Below are 17,961 nucleotides of genomic sequence, written 5' to 3'. Positions count from 1 at the left end.
AGGTAGATACCATATTTGGGGCTGACTCTGAGGGATGTGTGTCACCCGAGGCTTGTTACGCATTGTGTTATTCTGGAATAGCTTTCCTGGAATAACTATACCTGCATAACTCCATACAGATGCTCTTATTGCAGGCTGGTTACACCGTGTTCCCATGGGTTTTAATCCAGTAGATTGAGCTAAACTGCACAAAGCTCAGTCTGCCATGAGCCCGTCTACACAGGGAGTTATTCAAGAATAAGCACTGTGTTGAATCTAGATTCACAATCTACCTTAATCCGAATTGCCTTTCAAGGGTAGACCCCGTGGGCAATTCCCTCCCTCCCCCCCCCCCCCAGTTTTTAAAAGCGTTGCCCTCTACCCCCCAACCTACGCCTATGCTAAAAAGTGTGGGGCATGGCCCCTAGTGGCTCCCCCCTCCCCCGGTTTCGGTGCCGGTGGCCCCACTTCGCCTCTGCGTCCTGTCTGCCTGCGAGCCAGCACGGGGACCCTGCGGGGCCGGGCACGGCAGGAGGAAGGCCGGCCAGCCCAGAGCCAGCCAACCTGCGAACCCGCCCCCGGGCAGGGCCGAGCGGGGCGGTGCTGGAGGCCGGGCCTGGGAAGCACGGCGGGGGAGGGCTGTGCGGCATAGACCCGGCGCGGTGGAGCCCTGCCCGGCCAGGCCCCGCTGCAAACCCCGGTCTCGGAGTCGTTGCTGCCCCGAGCGGGGCTGGAGCCTCACAGCGGCAACAGTGAGTGGCTGCTGCCGGTCGCTTCTTTGGGGCCGCCGGGGACCCTGCCCCGCCTCCCCGCTCCGCTCTCCCTGCCGGCCCGGCTGCCTCTCCCCGCGTTTCCCCTGGCCCGAGCCGGGCCGGGGCGGCTGTCCCTGGCTGCCGGGCACCCTGGGCAGTAGCGGGGCTAAGTGAAGGGGGCACAAGTTGGGCTGAAAGCAACGTTTGTCGAGCTGCTTTGGGGGGAGCCCCAAGGGCGAGCTGAGCAGGCCCCTGCCCCACGCCAGGTTGCTGGAGCTGGGGTGGGGGGGCATCCCTAGGGGCCATTTGCCTTGTGGCCACTGGCGAGGAGGGTCTGTTGAAGGGTTTGGGATTGAAGAGCTTCGCCACACACGGGCGACTGAAATGCTAAGGTCTGGTCTGCACTACTGCCTTACATCGGTGTGATGACATCGCTCAGGGGTGTGAAAAATCCACCCTCCTGAGCATCATAGTTATACCAACCTATCCTCCTGTGTAGACAGCTCTGTGTCGGTGGGAGAGCATCTACATAACTACCACCACTCAGGGAGGTGGATTAACTGTGCTGATGGGAGAGCTCTCTCCTGTCGGCTAGGAGCGTCTTCATTAAAGTGCTACAGCGGCATCGGTGCTTCAGTGCCGATGCAGCATTTTAAGCGTAGACTTGCCCTAAGCTACTTTCTTTGTTGTCTTTCACTTAAAATGGCCCACCAGATTTCATTTTGAACTTGGTTTAAGGATAGATAGGCACAGGCTGATGCTGCCTTGTGTAGGGCATGAAATATGTTTGAGTTACTGTTCTGTGTGATGAGGGTTTATGATGGAAACATTGAAATTAAAGCAGAGGTGGGCAAACTATGGCTCACGGGCCACATCCGGCCCGCCGGACCCTCCTGCCTGGCCTCTGAGCTCCTGGCCCAGGAGGCTAGACTCTGGCTTCTCCCCTGCTATTCTCCCTTCCCTGCAGCCTCAGCTCACTGCGCCGCCGGCGCAATGCTCTGGGCGGCGGGGCTGTGAGCTCTTGCCAGGCAGTGCAGCTACAGAGCCACGGCATGACCCAGCGCTCTGTGCTGCATGGTGGCGTGGCTGGCTCCAGCCGGGTGGCGCGGCTGCCTGTCTTGGTGCTCTGGGCGGCGCAGCTGTAGTGCCGTCAGCCACCGGTGCTCCAGGAAGCGTGATAAGGGGGCAGGGAGCAAAGGGGGTTGGATAGAGGGCAGGGGAGTTCAGGGTGGTGGTCAGGAAGTGGGGGTATGGATAGGGGTTGGAGCGGTCAGAGGGTGGGGAACAAGGGGGGTTCAGTGCGGGGCAGGGGTCCCGGGGGGGCAGTCAGGAAGGGGTAGTTGGATGGGGTGGCGGGGGGCAGTCAGGGGCAGGGGTTCCAGGGGCTGTCAGGGTACAGAGAGAAGGAGGGGCGGATGAGGCAGGAGCCTGGGGGGGGGGCATCAGGAGGCGAGAAGCAGGGAGGTCGGATGGGGGCAGGGGCCGGGCCACGCCTGGCTCTTTGGGGAGGCACAGCCTCCCCTAACCAGCCCTCCATACAATTTCGGAAACCCAATGTGGTCCTCAAGCCAAAAGGTTTGCCCACTCCTGCATTAAAGCATTGACATTCAAGTAATTATTTATTGGGGCTCCACCCCTGTTAGAACAAGCACACTGATGTTGTACAATCAGACATGCCCCACATACTGAAGTGGGTAGACCTGTCTGACTGCATGACAGTTCATTAGATACTCCTGTTTGGGGTTATTGTCGTTGGCCCAGTGCTTCTTGTGACTTCCTTTAGCTCTAGAACGAATCCATCTGCTATTGTGCCAGTGAGCAGAGCATCATGCCTGTAGCCCCTCATGCACTGCATCATATCCCTCGGTGTCTCATCTCGTTCTTTGTCCCATTGTTTCCATCATCATCATCTCACCCTACCTTAAACCTTTCTCAGTCATGGTGTTTCCATCTTTCATTGTAGCCCTGTTCACTGTGTGTGGTCAGTGACCATGTCTCCTCTTTGTTATACTTACCTTAGTCTGAAATAACATCCCTGTTCTTTGAAAGCAGCATACAAACTAACCCATTAATCCTCAACATCCTTGTGAGGTACGTTTCCCCACTGTATGGGCAGGGAAGTGAACACAGAAATCAAGTGTTTTGCCCAAGGCCACACAGTGAATTAATTGTTGGCTAAACTGGGATTAGTACTCGGGAGTTCCCAATTCCCAGTCTCATCCTGCTTTCTTTTTGGACCACTCTGCCCCTCTTTCTCTATGGGCTGAGAGAGAAAACTGGGATATCTTCCTCTACAAGCTGACAGGAAATGTGTGCCTTGTGTTTCTTGGCTTCCTGAGATATTTCATCCAGCTGGCATATAATTTATGATTACTTTTATCATACATAATAATCTCTCTCTTTCTTTGCTTTTCCCCTGGAAGTGGCTGTTGATTTGGAAGATGGAGACGACCGATTTCAGCACAGTGCTAACTCTGCATATAAACCAGTGAATACCTCTTTCCAAGAAGAAGAGCCTCTGATTGAGGAGCCAGTGGGGAACAGATACAGTCTGCAAAAGCCGAAGGATCACTTAAATGGCGCCTATGTTATTTTTTTCATCCTGGGTATTGGCTCTCTGTTGCCTTGGAACTTTTTTATCACAGCAAAACAATACTGGATATATAAACTTCAGAACTGCTCCAATCAGCAGGAGCCGAAGGGACATGGAGTCTCTGATCTCCGTGTGAGTATGATGGGTTCCCACTTAATGTCAGCGTGCTAGCGCTTGCATCAGCCACTAAATCCAATGTGTTTGGGTTCTCTGTATTTTAATCTTAGCAATGGTTAACAGGAATACTAGGTACTGGGGTCGAGGCAGCTGACTTCTGCTTTCATATTGTTTAAACTGCTGTGGTGTTCTCTAAAATGGGCCTGTTAGTCACTCAGAACTAAGGAGTGGCAATAGCTGCTCTATAATTAAAGGTTGAAACTAGTTGTTGTTATAAACTTGATTTCTTCCCCTTCATCCTTTTGGCACTTCTGTAAAAAAAAAAATAAAAAAAATAAAAATCCCTCTGAAGTTTTACATACTGTATCTCTTGGGATAGAGAGCTTTTTTTTAAATGTGCTATAAACATAACTTTCAAAACCTCTTTTTATGTTTAGAACTTTTACCTGAAGTTCACTTACGATTCCTCCCCCTACTTGAAAAGTAAAATCTTATTTCTTATTCAAGGAATCTATCTCCAATTATAGCCTACAAATTTAATATGTTTTGACTTTTGCATATATTTTTGTAAATTTTAAGGTGGAGTTAAGGTCAAGAATGTAGTGTAATTCTGATGAGGAAAGTTAATGAGAGACCGATTATATGACATTGGAAAACTCTGGATCTCATAACTATTCCTTTTCAGACCACCTAACTTTTTTTTTTTTTTTTTTTTTTTTAAGGTTAGAATTTTTGTAAAGTGAGTCGAATACAGCCTTAGTTCTTTGTTCATTATGCTTTTCATTCACAAATATGTTTTAATTAAACAGAGTTGATTGTGTGCTTCAGCTTCAGTGCAAAAGCTCACATCATAAATTCTGATAGGGCAGTTGGATCTGGAGTTATTCACTACATTGCTCCATTTCCTCCTAAAAGTGAACTTCCATTTCCCTTCTCCTGTAATTTCACTGTGTGTTGCTTTCCAAAAGACAGTTCAGCACAGAAACTATTAAATATAGAACTGGAGGACACCACTTTAGCAATAGTCATGTTCAAAGTTAGGTGCATAGGTCAGACAGGACCTAATAATGCAATGTTCAGCTACCATTATTTATTGCTGTACTATAACCATCCTACTGAATGGTTGCTGCGCCTGTAGACGGTTGCCTTATGGAAACGTGCGCGTGCGCGCACACAGCCCACTCCTGTCCAAAAACCAATTTTCATAAATGGTTTCAAAGTCTAAAATAGAAGCTTTCTGGCTAGTCTGTTAAGATGTGTGTGGAAAGATAACTCTTGTACCTGGTGGACTGTAACAAAAAAAGTAAAAATAGTTCTTAGTTGTGAGAGGAGACATGGTGGATTATAGAGTTAACTTCCTGCTCTTCTTAAATTCCAGAATTAGGAATGCTGGTGACAATCTCATTCCTGATTAAGATGTCACCACAAAATAATGGCACTTAAAGAGTATATCTCTCAGATTCACTGACGGGGGTGAGGGGAGAGGATTTCTTTGTACTGGACAGTTTCTATTCAATGTAGCAAAATCTTGTTGTAGGGAAGCATGAAACCTTGAGAAATCCAAGGCCACCCGGCCTTCCTCAGATCAGCTTCATCAGATAAAATTAACATCTGTTTGGGCTGTAGTTTGGAGCTGGATTGCTGCTGCACTATGTAGCTTCTGGCCGTATTCGGAATAGACACTTTATATTCAGTTTGGTTACATCAGATGTTTCACCATGCACAGGGAAGACAGGAGGCACACGGTGTCTGTCTGCTTTGCCGGAGACAAGATTAGTACTAACACGGCCCTCTAAAGAGGCGTTGTGCTGTTTTCGACATCTTCCCCCTGTGCACCTAGTGATGAAGCATGTACCTTAGAGGCAAAAGTAATCATGACAGCAGGACTTTGCAAATGACAATTATAGCTGAACTTCTATGACACTAAGCCTATTCCAGGTCCTGTTGTTTACAATTCTGCAGGCCACCTTATGATTCAGTACAGGTTTTTTCCAAGTGCTGGCAGGTGTGGATGTAGTACCTGCTACAGCATTAAGCCTCTGGCTTTTGGCATGTGAGATGAGAAACTTGTCACCTCTCGATTCATGGTCCAAACCTTGAAAAGCAAACTTGCCATTGGAGGAAGTGGTTTTGTGTTTTACGTTGCATTTTTCTTCTTAATTCCTTGTTTCTTCACTTCTCATTGCTGCTGGATTCTTGAGTTCCCTGCAAGAGGTGCTACTCTGATGCCCCAATCTGAAAGCTCCTGTGGGTGAACACAAACACACCTGGCATCACAAGCACCTGCAGTCAGATCATTTCTTTACAATAAAAATAATTCATTCCAATTCTGCTTCTGAGTGTTGCTTTCCAAAGTCAATGTTGGCAAGAGAAGCTTCCCTGAGAGCAATCCTGACAATCTGAAAGTCTTCATAACCCACCTAAGCAGTACAGCTTGTAATGGCTTGGGAACTCTTAGGCTGGATGTATTTTGCTGCTTCTTGGTTTCTTCAGATAGAAAACGCATTTCTGGCTACTCCCGTTAGCATTTCCATCAATCGCTAATGTCTTTTAATCATAATGATTTATTTGACTTCCATCCCAAAGGGTCACAAACCACTGCCTAAATTTAGCAAACTGATGTAAAAAATTATACATGGATCACCTCACTAGCTGCTCAAAGGAAGCAACCTCTTGTTTGAAACATAGTTATTTAATAATGCACAGGAACTCTATGCTACAGTTCAGAGCAGGAAGTGTATATTACCTTTCTAAGGAATTTAGTTGGGTAGAATATAACTTGAGCCTGAAATTTGACCAGGGCACTGAGGTTAACATTCCAATGGCTTTTAACTCTAGTCCAGCAGTTCTCAAACTCCATTGCACCTCTGACAACAAAAATTACCACATGACCCCAGGATGGGGGATCGATGACTGAGCCCGCCCGAGCCCCTTTTTCTTATTGTTTGTTGCATTTCATTTTAAATTAGATCCTGATTCTGCAATCTGATCTATGTGGCCACAGCCCCATTGACTTCATTGGAATTCTATGCAGGAATAAGTTTACTGCATTCAGATATAAAAAAGACCTATCTCTGTCATGATTTTCCCACAGTAGTACCCTCATTCATTCATTTGTTCATTTTAAAACACCCTAAGAAGCAGGCTTAGGGTATGTCTACACTACCCACCAGATCGGCGGGCAGCGATTGATCCAGCGGGGATCGACTTATCATGTCTAGTCTAGACGCAATAAATCGACCCCTGAGCCCTCTCCCGTCGACTCCTGTACTCCAGTGCTGCGAGAGGTGCAAGCAGAGTTGACGGGGGAACGGCAGCAGTCAACTCACCGCAGTGAAGACACCGCGGTAAGTTGATCTAAGTACGTTGACTTTAGTTACGTTATTCATGTAGCTGAAGTTGTGTAACTTAGATTGATTTCCCCCTCTCCTCCCCCCTCTCCCCGTAGACCAGGGCCTAGTGGCAGGGAAGTGTGGGGAAAGAGAGGCATTTGGTTACAGTGGTTGTGAGGGCCATAGAAGTATCTAGATACATAGGAAGATCGGGGGATGTCTATGTAAATCAGATTGCAGGATCAGGGCCTTGGATTGTAAACGCTGAGGCAGGGGCTGGGGCTTCCTATGTGGTGGCACAGCTCCTAGTATAATGGGGCACCAACTGGCAGATATATTAGCCTGCCTTTGCCCAAATTAAATCCCATTTTGTTATCTTCTGCCCATGTTTCTAATCTAAAGCCTCCTTTCTAATCTGTCTCCTCAGTAGTATTTGCAACATCTGCCAATTTGGTGTTAGCTGTGAATTTCATTAACATGCTGTTTACTCTTGTCTTTCAGTGCATTAATCAAGATGTTAAATAAAGATCTGATCTAATATGATCACTAAGGTGGCACTCTATAAACCTCGCCCCAGCTTGTCACATTGCCAATTATTATTAATCTTTGATTATGGTCACTTAGCCAGTTTTCATTCCACATGAGAGTTTCTATCCAAGCCAATTGTAATTAATTTTTCAAGTAAAAAAATATTGCTATATGTTGCGTCTACCTTCCCTCCTTTGCTCCAGAGTTTAATATTCTGCTGCCACATTAGGCCCTAGCACACTCATATCACTTTGAAAGAGAAGAAATGGATTGAGGAGATGAGGCATTTCAGAAAGTAGATGATAGGACTTCCCAAAAGGAGAAAAAAATGCATTCTGTATTTGTAGCATGATTCTGAACTTTTCAGCTTGACATTTGTGAGTTCATTTTGGGATACACACCCTTCCTTACTGCCTATCTTCTCATTTTGGGTGGGTTAGAACACTGGTTCTCAACCAGGGATACGTGTACTTCTGGGGGTACGCAGAGGTCTTCCAGGGGGTACGTCAACTCATCTAGATCAGTTTCTCAATCAGGGGGTTGCAAACCTGAAGCGGGGGGGGGCACAAGTGCCTGGCCAGTGTTAGAGGGTGGCAAACAGGGCAACTGCCTGGGGTCCCATGCCACAGGCCCCCCGCAAAGCTAAATTACATGGTTCTGCCACAGGTGGCGGGGCTTGGACTTCAGACTCCTGAAAGGGGTACAGTAGTCTGGAAAGGTTGCGAACCAATAGGTTAGGATTTCTCTCAAACTGTTTGATCTTCTTCCCTACTTTTAAGGCAAGGCTCACCCCTAGAGCATTATTGATTAACTAATGTCTTTTTAGTCTTAATTGGAATTATCTTTCTCTCTTTTATAAATAATTTAGTACTCATGAAAAGTGCTATCTTGCCAAGCCTGAAGCCTCTACTTACCTACACACCAGCTATAGCAAAAGCAGGAGCAGTAGAAGCTTTCCCTAGGCTGTGCCCCACCCATAAGATCATATCTTTACCCCTGATTTGAAGGGACCACCCTTCTAGGGATGTGAGGGTAATGCAGTCACCATGTCCATCTGACCCCTGATTTCTCTGCCGATGAAAGAGCAGTTGCATTTTTTTCTGAAGTGGACTCTATCCACTAGGAAATGGATTGAAATCACCAACTTATTACCTAGGTCTCTAAATAGCCCTAAATGGAGTCTGGTCATTCTTCCTTAGGGAGTTTTGGGAAGGGGAAATTGTATCTGCTTTTAAGATCCAGGCTACTTGCTTATCCAGTAGTCAGCTCAGTGCCATTCACAGCTTTTCCAATAGAGTTCTCTGCTGATGCCGCCTTGCCCCCTGAAGATGCTGATGCAATGATCTCTTGTGATAAGGCATTCTCATGGAGAGCAGGGATGGAAGGAGAAGCTGAGAGAGGAAGTAAAATCACCTTTGGCTTCTTTATAGGTATCAATTAATTGGAAATGTAAAGAAAGTAATTAGTCAGAATGAGGAAATAGCCTTATGTTTTCTTCTTCCTGAAAACTGTTACCCGGCACTTTTAAGGACTAGAGTATTCCTAATCGAAGGGCACTGCCCACTATTTAGCTTGAAGATCATGTTTTTTGTTTCATACTTACTTTGTTCTTCATATGGGAAATATTGAGTTCCTTCCTCATTCCTGTGTATTCACTGGTGCAGAAATGAACCTGGGTTGGTTTTGTTTACTTCCTTGATGATGCACCAATATCAGAATTTATATTCTACATTGTGGGGTCAGAGGTTTTAGTTAGCTTGCTGCAGAAGCAGTGGGATGCTTAATGCCAGTGGGATTTACAAGAACATGAAAAAAAAGAAAGTCAATTTGTATAATTTCTTTGCAGTGGAGAGATGGGTTTCCAAGCCTTCACATCACAAAGTTGTGCTGCTTCATCATCATGTGATGGAAATTGAGTCCATTCAAAAATGAATTTTGGACTCATTCCACATTCTGCCCTTGTGGAACATGACACTGACTTTGAGAATTGTGATGAGAGTCAGCTCGTATGTCTTCATCCTCCAAATTAATTTCAGTATTTACGTCTATAATCTACATTTAATTTCCAGAAAAGCAAACCCATTTCTTAGTTTTTTCAGCCATTATAGTGAAATGACTTAACATGTTCATGCCAGAATATCAACATTTTTCTCCCTTTCATATTGTGAACCCATAGGTGCTTGGACACTGTGGGATTAGTGCTATAGATATGCCAATAAGTAAATAAATTAATGTTCAGTCATTTGCAACTGGCTTTCCTCAGATTCACCCCAGAATACTTCGCACTAGTCCTTGCAGCACTTCAGGAAATAGTGCAGCAATTTATGTGGCGTCTGAGAAGGACCAGTTGCAAAGAGGCTGAGCAAATCCATCTCAGCATATGCCTGTGCATAAGGAATGGGAGCAGGTTTGCCACTCACCAGTGATGGCTAGCAACCTCTTAGGTGTTACAACCTATGTACTGAGAAGTGGAGCTGAGCTTTGAAAATAGCAGAAAAGATTCCAACCAGTTCTCATGGAAATCTAGCTCTTGCCAGTTTGACTAATTTAATTTTGGTTTGAAGTCCTTGTGTGGTCATTGTTTCGGTTCCTAAAGCTCCTTAAATAACAAACTCTGGGGATCAGCGTGAAGTGCTATGTCATGGTTTATTAGAAGCTCATGGGTGACTAACTCATTCATGTGGGTGAGGTTTCTATGGATATTTAAGCAAATAGAAATAACTAGGGTGTGATGGTTGCAATATAGTTGCTGACGGCTTGATATTTGCCCGGAAAGCCTTCCTCTCCGCTGCATTCAACCACGTCAGATTGCAGGAGGGTCGAATTCAAACAAGGAAATGGATTTTCTTTTTGAATACTAGTGAGATTTTCAAAATCTCCTACGTGAATTTGGAGCACAGATCCCCTTTATTCATATACCTAAATCATTTGCCCCCTTGAGAAGCAACTGGATTTGTGCTCCTTACTCACTTTTGAAAATCCCACTCTGAGTGAATTTTGACAACTGTGAAAGGTGGTGGCTTGCCAGACCTGAAGGATGAAATCCTCTATCTACAGGCTAAATATAGCATAGTCGGCAGCAGTGCAGGCTTCCAGTATCCCACCTTGTGCTGTCCTCATGACTTGGAGGAGATATCTCTAGGAGTGGAAGGGGTAGTCCAGTCTCCGTGCCCATTTTATTCTTGTGTGTTTGCTGAGACTGTAAATGGTGGTTTGGTAAGGCAGATTTTGTGGTCTCAATCTAGTTCCATAGTCGTCAAGGGCTGGCAACCATATTTTGCACCAACCATCCTCAGATGGTAGTAGCCTTTGGTTACTACCAATCTACAGTCCTGGAGCCTTAAAATCCCACCTCTCTTGCAGGAAGGATGTGCCTTTTTACAATGATCAGGCAGGAATCCCCCTTCTGGACATTTGGGCCAACATTTTCAAAACTTGGGTGCCTAAAGTTAGGCTGATAAATTTGTATGTAGGCACCTAAACAAATGGGCTGATTTTCAAAAGCACCAAGAACCCAACAATTCCTGTAGTTGTCATTTGGGCATTGGTAAGAAAATCTTGGCCATTGAATTTTAAGGCACCAAGATTATGGGCTGGATCAAGCCTGTAACCTAAAGATAAAAGGCTCTGTTTGGAATTTAGTGTAAAATACGATTAATTACACTGACTTCCATCTGAGGATTTCAAAGTACTGTAGAAACCTAAATTAAGCTTTACAACATGCCTGAGAGAGAAGGAAGTATTGTTTTACAGGTGGAGGGACTACAGCACAGAGAGATTACCTAACTTGCTCAGGAAGTCAGTGGGAAAGATGGGAGGAGAACCCAAGTTTCCTTGACTCCCAGTCCTGTGCTTTAGTCTGAGGACCATCATTGCTTTTTATTAGGATGCTCATTTCTGTATGTCATATTTGAAAGGAGTCTAGTTCTGGTCACTAGGGGCATGAATCCTCCTGTCAGGCAAGTGGCATGGTGTTGACTCCCTTGCAACAGGGTTTTCCAGTGTTGCCTGCTTTGGAGCTGATACTACCCAGGCTTTTGGGGTAGGAGTGGTGTGCTACCCCTGCAGAGTCATCAGAAGCACAACTCTGCTATTGAAAGATGAGTTTACAACTGCAAACTATTCTTGGCTCCAACCTGCTTGCTGCTGCTAATTTCATGCCCTGTGATCCAGGTAACGCTCTAGTGCCTTGAGCCGCCACCCTGGGCCTGAATTGCTTTTCTAGCTCAGCTGGAGCCAGCTGCCTCTGCTGCCGAGTTTAGGCTGGAGCTGAATAAAAACTACTTTGCAGAAGCATTTTGGCAGCACAGAGCAGAGTCTGCTGAAGCTAGTGACTAATTTGCTACTTTGGTGTTTTGTTTTGTTTTAAAGTCCCCAGTATGCTGTTTGAATAACATCACGCATATGCAGAGATCGCAGTATTGTGTTGGAAGATGCTGTAATTAATATTGGTCATCCTCTCCATTATAAACCTCAGTTCTCATAGATTTTAGAATGCTGGTGATTTAGTTCCTTCTGGGTTGATGTGAACTATATAGGAGATTGGAGAAAAGTCCCCTCCCTCCTTTTATAAATGTGATTGAAATCAGCCCAGCTGGCTGCTTGGCATTCTCATTTTGCTTTGAAGAGGAAAAAGCTTGTTTTGTGCTGCATACGTAGTCATTGCATCACAGAATGGAGAGGTGACAGCCCTCCCCCCGCCCCCCTGTTCTGGTGACACCATGACTGGAATATTGTATTGGGCTCTGCTGTAGACAAACTGAGTGAAGCTCAGAGAAGAGAAACATATATATGGGCCTAACCAGGAAACAGTAAGAACGAAATGTATACAGTGTAGCTGAACTAGGAAGCTGGGCAGGGGTGGAGGGACAGAATATAAATCTACAGATATGTGAAGAATATAAACACCAATGCTGGGGGAAGGCTTATTTAAGAGGGACTAAGGGGTTATGAGTAGAAGCAATCATGACATTCAGAAAAGGAAAATATTAGGCTGAATTCTGGGGCATAGAAGATGGTAATTTCCCAACAGCAAAATGTAATAGTCTGGGAAATAGTCTTCTATGGAAAGTCATGGAAGATCCATCCCTGAAGATATTTAACACTAGGCTGGTCAGGGTACTAGCAAATGTTCTGTGAGGTGCCATCCTTGTCCTTGGAGCATGTAATGCTGTAGACCTATTTCTGTCTCTAGCATCTGTGATGCTATAGCATATTATGTTTTAAATTAACACAGTCAATGTTAATAACCCCTTAGATTATTCAAAGTGAAAAAATTTGAAGAATTCAATGCACAGTACTTGGTAGTGTTTGTACTCTGCTTTATACACTTTTTTGGCATGGATGCTAGCAATCAAATTTCTTTTATATCAGGTTTTTAGGGCCTTGAACAGCAGGATCTGTGCTTAGTGTTGTGGAGTAAAAATTTCAAAGCATCTAAGTCAATGGCAGTTAAGATCCTAAGTCACTTAGGCACTTTGAAAATTTTACAGTATGTGTAAAACAGATGAGCGCTTCCCTACAGTGTTGAAATCCAGCTACTTTAATTGGATTTTCTAAAATGTGGAAACATTTCACTGGTCAAAAGTTTAATAAAGGCTTGTTTTCACAAAACTAAATATGAGAGCGATAGTTATGGTGACAGCATCCCTTTAAAAAAATCCACAAACAAGGCTAAATTTTAACAATTAAATTTACATTTTTCTTGTAATTGTACTCTCCTGTACCACATTCCATTTCCCACAGCTTTGTGTTTGGAGTCTGTTCATTCATACTACAGCTATAGTAGATTCATGTATTTGTGTCTTGCTCTCTGTGTGAAATCGTAAACAGTGATTATTAGATTCTTTGCTGCTTACAGTAAAACTCTTTATGGGAAAAAGTAAATGAATATGCACATAAATTGAGTAAAAGACTATGGTTCAAACTCTCAGAAATAAGGAACATTTCAGGTAAAGGGAAAATATGCCAAGTACCTTCTAATTCTTGGCCATAATATGGCACCATCTTTGTACATAGCTAACAAAGAATTATATAACCATTTCCACTTCCTGTATATACTTCTCCACATGATGACCTACACATAAGCCTTTCTATTAGCTGAGACAGCAAAGCTATCGAAATAAAACAATAATTCTGCACCCTAAAAAAGGGGGAAAGTAATGAGTGTTTTAACAGCATAATAACACATAAAATGAATTCAAATATAAAAACTGATCTGTGATGTTGGCACAAAAATCATTGCCTTCATTGTAGTCATTTTTGCTTTCTGTGTCTCATTGATATTGTTGCCTGGTTTCACCTCTGTATGTCAGACTTGCAAATATTGACCTAAATGTCAGCCAAGTTACTCAGGGCATGTCTGCACCAAAAACTTAAGTCAACCTATATTAGGTCGACTTACAGCCACCACAGTAATCACTATTCGTGTTCACACTACCCTCCTTCGGTTGGTGGTGAGTGTCTTCACTAAGAGCACTTCCACTGACCTAAGAGGGGGAATGTGTGGAGCTGAGAGTCCAGGCTGCCTCTGTGTAGTGTAGACGAGGGCTTAGATGATACATGAGCAAATACAGTAAAGGTACATTTGAGTCCAAGTCTTTGGCCCTTTCACATAGAGTGTGTGTGTCTGGTGTGTTCTACATGCCTTCTTTCTAGCTGCAGATGCTTAGTGTTACAGGGTACGTCTTCTGCAGGGCCCAAATAACTGTGGGTAGAGAGGGAAGAAACAGGTTTGATTAATCATTGCAAACTTTCAGTTTAGTTAATTAACAATAATACTTTTGTATAGTACTTCCATATAAATGAATCCTCCAACACACCTGTGAGTCAAGTAAGCGTCATTATTCCCATTTGATAGGTGGAGAAACTGAGGCAAAGTGGTTAACGGATTTGCTCAAGGCCAAAGAGAAAATAAACATCAGAGGATTAGAAACTCTGCAGATTGTGGCTACCAGTCATGTGCTCCAGACAAAAGGCCTCATTTACATCAGTGTTTGTGAAGGGAAGGAAGGTAGGTCCAATGGTTAGTCTAGGATTAAGGATACCCACTTAGTTTCTCTCTGCCTCATTTCCCCATCTATAAAATAGGGCTAATAGACCCTCCCTACTCACAGGGATGTCATGAGGATAAATACGTTAAAGATGGTGAGGTGTTATGGTACTATGGCAATGGGGGCCACATATGTATCTGAGATAGATATCAGATTAGTTCTGAGCTGGGCATATGTGCTCTCCATGGAGGCCAATGTGAATAGGTGCAGTGCTGTTGAAGGAGACGATCTTTTGATAGATGGCAACCAACGTTCTTTTGGGGATGGAACCAAAGAGGTACATCTGTGATACACCGTAGTTTTGGGTGAAGACTCTTCTTAAACAGCTAAGGTTTTAAAAAAATGAAGGAATCCTAATAAAAGGCATCCACTGCTATTAGGAGAAGGGGGAGAAGGAATGGAAAGTTGAAATTAATTTGAGTCTTCTGTCTGTTTCTACATACTCTTGGTTCTGCCTTGAGAATTCTTGCAGTGGAAGTTCAAAGGTCTCCAATTAAAAGCTTCATTTTCTTTCCTAGTCACCTTCTCCTTGCCTGTTTGTTTGTCTCTCTCTCTGGCAAATAATACAATCCCAGATTAATAGCTGCTAATTCTCATGGATGTGGAAATATACTAGACTATAGACAATGCTGGCCTGAAACAAAGTGACCTCTGGCAGCCCAGCATGTAATAACAGCTCTGTAAATTGCTCCATACCATAGCTTTGTAGTGTTAGCAGGGAAATTGGGGTGGGAGGAAAGTACTTATTGACCAGGGTTGGATAAAATCAATGATTTAAAAAAAAAATACAGATTTTTAATTTAAAATTTATTTTTTAAATAAACCTATTTAAAATTAAATTTGAAGTGATGAAAACCTATGTTAAGCCTATGATCTATTAAAATCATTTATATTAAAAACAAAAAATAATATTAAGCAGTGTTATATTTGCTATCAAGTTTTAAAGAAAATCACAGCACTGAAGTGGTGGAAGTCACTGGCTAAGCACCTGGAACCAGAGTTTGTTGAAGTGCTAAACCAGCTTTGGACAGCAATAGCCTCTTCTATAAGTGCAGAGAGAATAATTTCTTCATTTCAGTATATACAACTAGTTCAGTTCAGTGACTAATTCTTTTTAAGTTAAGAAACCAATTGAATGTTGAAAAAGCAGGAAAGCTTGTTTTCCTCTTCCAATCTATGAATTAAAAACTAGGTGTGAAAGGATGAGATCTACTTGTTTTAAAATCTTGGAGGACATGGTAACCAGAAACAATCAGTTCACTTCGCTAACTACAGACAATACTTTCTTTGTTTAATAAATCAGTTAGTTTTAAATGCACAACATGTTTTAGTAAACTTTCTGATAAACTTTTTTTCTGATGTATCCCCCTTATTTAAGGTAGTTTTATTGAACTAGTAAAACAATTAAAATACTGTTTTTGTGCAGTTTAATTGAATTTAAATTTCTGTCCAAATTGAGATTAGGTGACTACTTTTTTACTGTGATTTGTCACAGTCACTAAGAAGTGCATCATTCACCATTTTTTAACATGATAAAAATATAAAAATTAAGAATCTGAATAAATGTATGTTAAGCGCTATATTTTTTTAAAGTAAATGTGTATAGCTATAGTATATGGTCCTGTTTTAGCAAAAAAACACAACCCACCACATGGGGTGTAAAGGCTATATTTATTTGCAAATCAACATCTTTTAATAAGCGACAAAGAGTCCTGTGGCACCTTATAGACTAACAGACGTATTGGAGCATAAGCTTTCGTGGGTGAATACCCACTTTGTCAGTCGCACCTGTTGCTTATGCTTATGCTCCAATACGTCTGTTAGTCTATAAGGTGCCACAGGACTCTTTGTTGCTTTTTACAGATCCAGACTAACACGGCTACCCCTCTGATACTTGACACCATGTTTTAATGGTTCCCAGCTAATGAGAAGTAAGCTATAGGAAAATAATTAAAAGTACCAGTACAAAATATGATTAAAATCAATTTTTTAAATCAAGGTTTCTTGCTTGGTGATATTAAACATTAGTGATTTAAAGCACTGCAATTTAAATCAATCCACCCTTTCCTCGTCAGTCCCATTTATGCTCCTGGCCATGGGATTGGAGGGCCTGACAAATCGCTACCTGATTGTCTGCATATACACAAGCTTTCCACACAAATACAGAGGTGCTCTAAATCATTAAGACTTCTTAATGAGATGTCCTTGCTGGCTGCTCAGTCAATTAGTCATTCCATTTGCAGTGCAGGAACATATGGGATTTCCCATACTGGATCAGACCAGTGGTCCATCTAATCCAGTGTCCTGTTCCTGCTGCAGGGGGAGGGTATAGGAAACTGTGTACTAGGCAGGTATGGGATTAATTGCCCAGGAAAACCTTTAGTTTGCTTCTAACCCTCTGTAGCTAGAGGTTGGTTTAAGTCCTGAAGCTTGAGGGGTTATAGCTCTTCCACAACTTTTGTTTGTTTTTATGCTGGATATTATTGTTAGTCACATAAACGTCTAATCTTTTTCTGAATCCTACTAAACTCTTGGCCTTAGTAGCATTGTGTGGCAATGAGTTCCACAGTTTCACTGTGTATGTATGTCATATAAACAAGTATTTTATTTTTTCAGTTTTGAATTTGCCATCTTTCAGTTTCATTAAATGTCCCTTTGCTCTTGAGTTATGAGACCAGGTAAAAGAAAGTTTCCAATCTGCCTTCACCATCTAATTTATAAAATGCTTTGGAGCATGTGCTATGATGGAGAGAGAAATGTATTTGGCAGTTAAATGTCATGCCATATTGTAAGTAATAGAGAGGACAACTATGTTCTGAGTGAACTTTCTTGGGCAGTATATAGTGACAAAGTTGGGGTGGGAGAACACACCACAACAGCCATTGCTTGGCCCACCAGGGCTTGGAATGCAGAGTCTAGCCTGGTTAATACACTAGAAGTCAGTGATCATTTGAGCCATTCTAGAATCAGCCACTCTGTCTTAAAGAATATGAATATATTTAGTCGCTTGTGCTGTTTCAGCCATTGATTAAACCCTTGTTAGATTAGGGCGGGGGTCGGCAATCTTTCAGAAGTGGTGTGCAGAGTCTTCATTTATTCACTCTAATTTAAGGTTTCGCGTGCCAGTAATACATTTTAACATTTTTAGAAGGTCTCTTTCTATAAGTCTATAATATATAACTAAACTATTGTTGTATGTAAAGTAAATAAGGTTTTTAAAATATTTAAGAAGCTTCATTTAAAATTAAATGAAAATGCAGAGCCCCCCTGGACCGGTGGCCAGGACCCGGGCAGTGTGAGTGCCACTGAAAATCAGCTCACGTGCCGCCTTCAGCACGCGTGCCATAGGTTGCCTACCCCTGGATTAGGGGGACCTGACCTGTTGTTTCACTTCCCCAGATGCACATACTTACTGTACCCTGCCAGGGTTGAACAAATCACCGTACTACACACATCCCAGAGGGATAATGTGATAATTGAGAGGGGGGATAGCTCCCTTTTGTGGACACCCAGCCAGCCAGTTGGCTATGGAATCCCTCTTGGTGGTTGTTCTTTACTTGCTTTACCTGTAAAGGGTTAACAAGCTCACAGGTAAAAGGAAAGGAGTG

At 43.2% G+C, this 17,961-nt stretch overlaps 1 protein-coding gene across 3 annotated transcripts in view; it reads left to right on the top strand.

The window, feature by feature from the left end:
• Nucleotides 1-402: 402 nt before the first annotated feature.
• SLC29A3 (solute carrier family 29 member 3) overlaps nt 403-17,961 on the top strand; it is a 32,384-nt gene continuing 14,825 nt past the window's right edge. For all 3 annotated transcript variants that reach the window (XR_254816.4, XR_254815.5, XM_005281871.5), the window contains exons 1-2: nt 403-731; nt 3,155-3,456. Coding sequence is in view for 1 of the 3 variants with exons in the window: in XM_005281871.5 (XP_005281928.2) it covers nt 731; nt 3,155-3,456 (303 nt within the window). In the remaining 2 variants the exon portion in view is untranslated. The remainder of the gene's footprint in view (nt 732-3,154; nt 3,457-17,961) is intronic.

Source organism: Chrysemys picta, chromosome 7 (assembly GCF_011386835.1).
Source record: "Chrysemys picta bellii isolate R12L10 chromosome 7, ASM1138683v2, whole genome shotgun sequence".
In the NCBI taxonomy this organism is placed as follows: domain Eukaryota; kingdom Metazoa; phylum Chordata; order Testudines; family Emydidae; genus Chrysemys; species Chrysemys picta.
This window is presented reverse-complemented; position numbering and strand designations above follow the sequence as displayed.